The sequence below is a fragment of the Populus alba genome, chromosome 2 (genome assembly GCF_005239225.2).
Source record: "Populus alba chromosome 2, ASM523922v2, whole genome shotgun sequence".
NCBI lineage: Eukaryota > Viridiplantae > Streptophyta > Magnoliopsida > Malpighiales > Salicaceae > Populus > Populus alba.
Genome location: NC_133285.1, coordinates 18,261,382 through 18,268,986, shown reverse-complemented (window position 1 = coordinate 18,268,986; position 7,605 = coordinate 18,261,382). Strand labels below are relative to the sequence as shown.

Genomic DNA, 7,605 nt, shown 5'->3' with positions numbered 1-7,605 from the left:
CAACCAGTAACATCGAAATACAAATGACAAGTCGCTTTGTTTAAGGTGTTCTTACCTAGAAGAAGTTCTCTTGACTAGATGATCCTCTTGGCCTCCAACAAGAAAAATGATAAAAGATCTTTGTATTCAAGTGGCAACTATTTTTCTAAAGGATAAACAAGCAAAATCTAGGGCTCAAGAATGGATTCTATATGTGATTGATCTTGACAACCAAGTGCACCTTGCAACATCTCAAAACCTTTAGACTTTCTGTGACCATATTACCTCTAAAGCGCCTAAAGATCACAATTAGAATGAAGACCAATAACCACCACGCTCTTAATTAGCCTTGAGGGCTTATTTAAAGGCCTATTGTCTAAGTACTATAATTGAAAGTTTGCCCACTAAGGTTTATGGCATGAGTTTTTTTTTTACTTGTCAGAGCATTCCATATTAGTAATTGCTATTATTTAAGGATCAAGAATAATTAAAATAATAACAAAAAAAAAAATTAACAATAGAAAATAAAGTTGCAAATACGCAGAACACATGTTATTGTATTTATTTCTTACCTTAAGAATACCTTTTATATTGTTATAATATAATAGTTAATTAGCTATAATAGAAAATAGTTGATTTATTTAGCATAAATTCCTTTCAAAAAGGATATTAAATAGAGAAACTCGGATCTTGGGAACGCTCCCCTTTAAGGCTGGACTAACAACAATCTTGGTTAGAATATAAGCCAAATGTTCTATAATTTTCACATACTTTTATATATATATATATATATATATATATATATATATATGAAATTGCAGTCAATTTCTACAAGGTTAGTTCCATCACGTTGTATTCCATGATATTAATAACTGATGCGTGTTTGAGAGTGTGGTTGTGATTGTTTTTCAAAGTGCTTTTTACTCATAAATATATCAAAATAATTTATTTTTTAAAAATTATTTTTAACATAAATGCATCAAAATGATCTAAAAACCAAAAAAATATTAATTTGAAGCAAAGAAAAAAAAAATATTTTTTTAAAATGCTTTAAAAGCGCTTTTGAAATGCAAAAATAAACAGATTTGTTATCATATAGCTACTTAAAGTGGAAAACCAAGCTCCCCCATAAGTAAGCCATGAATGATTTCCCTTTGTTATCATATATAACAATTTAAGACAAACCAAGTTGTATGACAACAATAAGAACTAAGCGAGAACAAAGAAAATGTTTGATATCTAGATTATAGAGCCAACAAGCACATGTGTGGACAATGTGATATGTTTAGTGATTTAGATGAGACTATACAAGGACAAGTCACTTTTGGAGATACTTAAAAAGTTCTGGTAGAAGGTAAAGGCAACATCCCAATTAGATTGAAGAATGAAGATCATAGCTACATCGTAGATGCTTACTATATTCCAGTCATAAAGCACAACATGCTAAGTGTAGGCCAACTTCTAAAGAAAGGTTATACTCTTTTCATGGAGGATTGTCATCTTATAGTCAAAGACTACAATGAGAGATTAATTGCCTTTGTAAAGGTGTCCAAGAATATGATGTTTCCTCTAAACATTCAATATGATGTAACAAATTATTTGAGTGCTATCACCAACAATGAAGAGTGGCTTTGGCATTTAAGGTCTGAAAATTGATTTTTACAAGTCTAAAAATTCTTGTAAGCAAGAAAATGGTCAACGATATGCCCCATATTGATCATCTAGTGTGAGAGCTGTGTCCTCAGTAAGAACCATAGAGCTAGTTTTGCTAAAAAGATCAACTGGAAAATAAAGAAGCCACTGGAGTTAGTGCATACCAACATGACTGGTCTTGTAAAGCCAATGTCAACTATACATAATAGGTATTTCCTTACTTTATTTGATGATTATAGTAGAAATACATGAATATATTTTTTTAAAAAGAAGTCATAAGTATTTAATTACTTCAAAGATTTTAAAGCCACCGTTGAAAAGCAAAGTGGCTATAACATTAGAACTCTAAGATATGATCAAGATAGAAAATATACATCAAATGACTTTGAAGCCTTTTGTACACAACAAGGCATCAGGCATCACACAACACCATCTTATACACCACAGTTGAATGGTGGAGCTAAGAGAAAGAATCAAACTATTCTTGATATGACAAGCAGTCTACTTAAAGCAAAGAAGCTGCCCAAACAATACCAGGTTGAAGCTATGTCACGTGCAGTATATCTACTAAATCACTGCCCAGCTAAAAGTTTGGAAGCTATCACTCCTGAAAAAGCATGAAGTGGTCACAAACCAAGTGTTAGTCATTTTCGAGTCCTTGGTTGTATGGCCTATACAAAGATCCTAGATGTAAGAAGGACCAAACTCAATGATAAAAGTGAGAAATACATCTTTATCGGATATGGTGATATAAGGATGAGATATAAGTTGTATAATCCTGTCATAAAGAAGGTGATTATGAGTAGAGATGCTATCTTTGAAAAAGATAAAACTTGGCAATGAAATAATGATCCAAAAGAAGTCAAATGGATTAGTATTGATTTGATTATTGAAGATATAATGGAAGTGCTAGTAGTACTTAAAGAAGGTCCAATAATATAAGCATATGAGCCATAAAATCTGGTACATAGAATCCTTGTATTCATTAAGAGAAACATAACAATATTAGGATTATCACCACCACCATCACCATCCTCATCAGAAGAACTAAGAAGGATGAGAAATTTAAAAGATTTGTATGATGCCACTCAAGTCATGAAAGATACAACTTTATTTTGTTTCTTCGTAGATAGTGACCCACTTAGCTTCAATGAAATTGTAATAAAAGAGAAATGGATAAAAGCAATGGATGAAAAAATACACACTATTGAGAACAATGATACCTGAAAACTGACTAATCTACTAGAAAGTAAGAAAGCAATTGGTGTTAAATAGGTCTATAAGACAAAGAAGGATACAAAAGACAGAGTAAAAAGATACAAAGGAAGATTAGTGCCAAAAGGCTGCAATAAGAGAAAAGACATTTACTATGGAGAAGTAGCTAGAGATAATTAGACTAATGATCTCACTAGCTGCACAACATAGATGGAAGATCTATCAACTTGAAGTGAAGGTAACATTTATTTATGGCTTTCTAGAAAGAGATCTATGTTGAACAACCACTTGGATATGTTAAAGCTAATAATGATGGCAAAGTATTCAAGTTGAAAAAAGCCCTTTATGGTTTAAAGCAAGCTCTGCATGCTTGTAATACCAGAATTGACAGGTATTTGCAATAAAATAGATTTGAAAAATATCCATATGAACATGCAATATATATAAAGAAAGAAGATGATGGAAGCACACTATTTACATGTTTATATGTTGATTATCTGATTTTCACCGGCAACAATCCTACCATGTCTGGGGATTTCAAGAAAAGTATGGTGTAAGAGTTTGAGATGATACATATTAGTGTAATGGCACACTTTCTTGGCCTAAAAGTGATACAAAAAGAAAGAATTTTTAAATCCTAAAAAGGTTATGCCAAAGATATTCTTGAAAAGTTCAAGATGGAAAGCTGCAATTTGGTACCAACTCCAGTTGAAAATGGAGTCGAATTGAGAAAGAGTAAAGTAGAAAATGTTGATCCAACCTACTTTAAAAGCTTAGTGGGAAGCTTGCGATACTTAACATGTACCAAACTAGATATACTCTATGAAGTATAATTTATCAACAGATATATAGAGACACTAGATCAATCTCGTTTGAATGCAACCAAGAGAATTCTTTGTTAAATGAAAGGAACAATGAATGGAGGTATGTTTTATACTTCAAGTAAAAAATTCAATCATGTTTGATACTTAGATAATGATTGGGGAAGAGATCTGGATGAAAGGGAAAACACAATATGATTTGTCTTTTTATTTTTATTTTTATAGGAGGTACATCTTTCTTAGGGTCATCTAAGAAGCAATCAATAGTAATGTTATCAAGTTGTGAAGCCAAGTATGTTGCTGTTAACTCAACTCTATGTCATTTAATATGGTTACGGAATATGCTGAAGTATTTAAGATTTCCTTAAGAAAATCCTACAAAGAATTATATTGATAATCGATTAGCGATTGCATTAACAAAAAACGCAGTGTATTATGAAAGAAGTAAACACATCGATACATGTCATCACTTTATCCAAGAGCATGTGAAGAATAAAGAAGTTGAAGTGATATCTTGTAAAACAAATAATCAAGTTACAAATATCCTTACAAAGCCATTGAAGAGAGAAGAATTTATCAGATTAAAGTTCATCATACTTGGAATGACATCCCTTGATTGAGTTTAAATGGAGAATTTGTTATAGTAAACTTAATCTAGAAGGTAAAAAATGACAATAACCACAACAACTAGCCGCTTTCACATTGCCATTTGCCATTATCTTTAACACATGGAACATAGATTTTTCATGTTTTTATTCTGTATATAAATAAACAGTTAAGTTTATATTATCGAATATGGAAAATAAAAAAGAAAAACATTAAAGAGAAAAAAAGAAGATAAGTTTAAGAATTTATAATTTATATAAGCTTGTTTTTTTTCGTGAGTGCTTCATGGCAGACCTGCTGACTAAGCAGGGAGTTAGACGTTCTTCTGACTTTATAGCGCAGATGTGAACTTCTCAGTATTTGTTTCAGTTCCTTGGCAGGCTGTTCGCTGGAGTCCCTTTTGCTTGGTTACTTTTATTTGCTTTTGAGGTTCTTATCCCTTGAGCTCATGGTTTTCTCTCGCACGGGTTCCTCCCCTGTTCTCGTGGTGTTCTTTTTGTATCTTCTGAGCTATGAAAAAACTAAAAAACAGCAATTTGGTGTATAGTTTTTGCTACAAGCCCCGTACAAATTATAACTCCCTATTAGGAGCATATAAGAATTTTTACACAAGAAAAACTGAGATTAAACGTGAAGAGTGACGATAATAAAATAAATGTTAGATGTTAAAGAATAATATAAATTATATTTTAAAATTTTATATGATTTACGCTATGAATTATGATAATTTTTTAATATGATATCAGAGTGTTACAATCAAGTAATCACAAGTGTGAATATTATTATTTTTATTTATTCGATAAAAAATCAAGTATAAAATAATATAGATTTGTATAATGAGTAAAAATCTTTTAAGTTTAAAAGATTTTTATTTGAAAAGATATATCATAAAAATAATATAAATTATATCTTAAAATTTCATCGAATAATTTAAATTATTAAATTAAAATAATTATTTTACGACAAAAATTTGACTTACTTAACAAACACTAGTGTAGATAACGCAAACCAATCATTTGTACTCCACCCGTACAATTAATTTACTAGAATTTCAAATTGGTTCTAGATATTGATGTTTCATCCACCACTTCGAGTGGTTTCTCGACGCACCCACTCTCTCCACCACTAGTGCTCATGACCATCTGTGTTTCCATTATGAAAATTATCAACAAGTTGGAGAGGTTGACTTGTTTATTTTGTTCTTAGGTCGCACTAAATCATGAACACAAACTTAGCTAATTAGTCGTAACTCCAACAATCCCACTAGGCTCCTCTCATGATTGCTCCAAAAGCATTACATTTTCATATTTTGAAGACGACAACCAATATTATTATTATTCGAAGAAGAGATAAATGGGAAGGAAAACTGTTAAAAATGTTTTAATTAAAGAGAGGACCAATATTGTGTAGTGAATACAATGTATTTTTCCTTTTTAATTCAGTTTCTTGAGACGTGAAAACAACGGTTCGTTCAAGAGAGGGACAGGATAATATTGTCTGCCATAAAATCACTCCAATTTCTGCTATATATCATTAGTAGTTATCAACCTTGGTGTCATGGAATCCATGAAGTTGTAAAGGCCATAACAACTGGTTCGGATCGATAAAGTAGTGGCTTGGAAGTTGTATTCTGTGGAACCTATTCCCATATCTCTTATAAGAAATTAAGGTTAGAGCCAAGAATCATACTTTTCCCTTTGCTAATGACATGAAATTTATTTGTGGCAGTGTGGTTGTGGTTGCTTTTCAAATAACTTTTCGTATTAAAATACATGTTTTTTTATTTTTTAAAAATTATTTTTGACATCAGCATATCAAAATGATCTGAAAACACTAAAAACATATTAATTTGAAGTAAATAAAAAAAATAAAAAATTTTCAAAAGTATTTTTAAAACCCAAAAACAAACATAATAAAAAAACATGATTTCTCTAAAAAAGGAATATATATGGCTAGACTCATCTCTATTATGTTTCTACTTCTCAATGGCAAGCACAATTCCAGCTTATACAATATTAACGCAACAAGCACAATAAAATTAGAAGAGGATCAGTAGTACTCCTAAGTTTTTTTGTTTATTACAAGATATTATAACCAAGACTCCACTAGCTACCAGTTTCATTTATTTTTTTTCATAAAAAAAATCCACTTTAGAATTGTTATGGTTAATTTAGACAAATTAAAGTACTTGAATTAATGGCCCGTTTGCAAAATGACTGGTTTTATTCAAATAAACAAAAACTCCGTATAATGAGAAGCTAATCAATGGATTTGTGATTCTCATTACTTCTCAAAACTTGATCTGGAAAAAACCAGCTGATAACATTATTCGTCATGGATCGAAAACTCTACTCACACAAGGATACATAGCTGTACTTCTCCTCTAACAAGCAATATCTATTAGCGTAATAATTAAAAGACAAAAATAAAATAAAAATTACATGGATCACATTCTCTATAAAAAAAAAACTTTGTAAACAATCCAAGCCAAGAAACTGTATGTAGACAAAATTTGCATTCCATATATACAATCCCTCTAAGCCAACTAATTAAATAATGCCAACTTACATTAATTTCTACATCAAGATTGCATAGCGCATGCTGTCATTTACCATGAGATGGTTCATCTCCGATAGTTGAGCAAACTCACCAGTCACCCAAAGACCATCAGCTCCATTGACATGAGGCTGTGAGGAGCAAGAAAGAATTGAAAATGGTGCAAGAACAACTCTGAGTAGAGCAGAAAGACTATTCCACCTTTGTGCTCTGTTCATATCACGAACAAGGATCGGAAACTCAGCTCCATTCATGCCTCCAAACATGCTCTCATCGGCTACTCGTCGGCTTTTCCTAATATTTTGCACGTTCCTCCGCAATCTGGCCAGCTTCTGCCACATCTTAATTACCGGTAGTTTTGATGCTAAGAATCCTTGTAGATATGGTGTTTAGATGTTTATGAGAAGCAAAATATTTTTGTGAAGAGAAGGATTGCAAGGCCAGCTTTTAAGGCTGCTTTTTCGATAATGGCAGCTTGGTGGTGGTGGTGGTGTTAGTGCTAGTGTTTGTCACAGGGGGTAGGAGTCCTTTCAAGGCCTTTTCACTTGTGTTATTATTTTTTATTTTTTTCTATTTTGGGGGGTCTATCTAGGCCAACATGCCGACAGAGTTGCCTAATTATTTTCAAAATATTTTCACTTATATTTTAGACATGCGAAACCCCACAATTAGGTTTAGGTACGCTTTCTAACCCCTCCATGTCCAATGTAATAATATAGAGAGGTGAACTTAAAGCATTTTATGGGAAACTTAATTTGCTCGAGTATGGATCCTT

General features: G+C 31.7%; 1 protein-coding gene across 1 annotated transcript; it reads right to left on the bottom strand.

Moving 5' to 3' along the window:
• Positions 1 to 6,700: 6,700 nt before the first annotated feature.
• On the bottom strand, positions 6,701 to 7,326 carry LOC118044161 (uncharacterized). Its single transcript, XM_035052348.2, has one exon. The coding sequence runs from the start codon at positions 7,169 to 7,171 to the stop codon at positions 6,851 to 6,853; it is 321 nt and encodes a 106-aa protein (XP_034908239.1). The 5' UTR covers positions 7,172 to 7,326; the 3' UTR covers positions 6,701 to 6,850.
• Between the last annotated feature and the right edge of the window lie 279 nt (positions 7,327 to 7,605).

Excerpts from the sequence above, each read along its gene's own strand:
- LOC118044161 (XM_035052348.2), bottom strand. The coding sequence starts at position 7,171 with ATGTGGCAGAAGCTGGCCAGATTGCGGAGGAACGTGCAAAATATTAGG.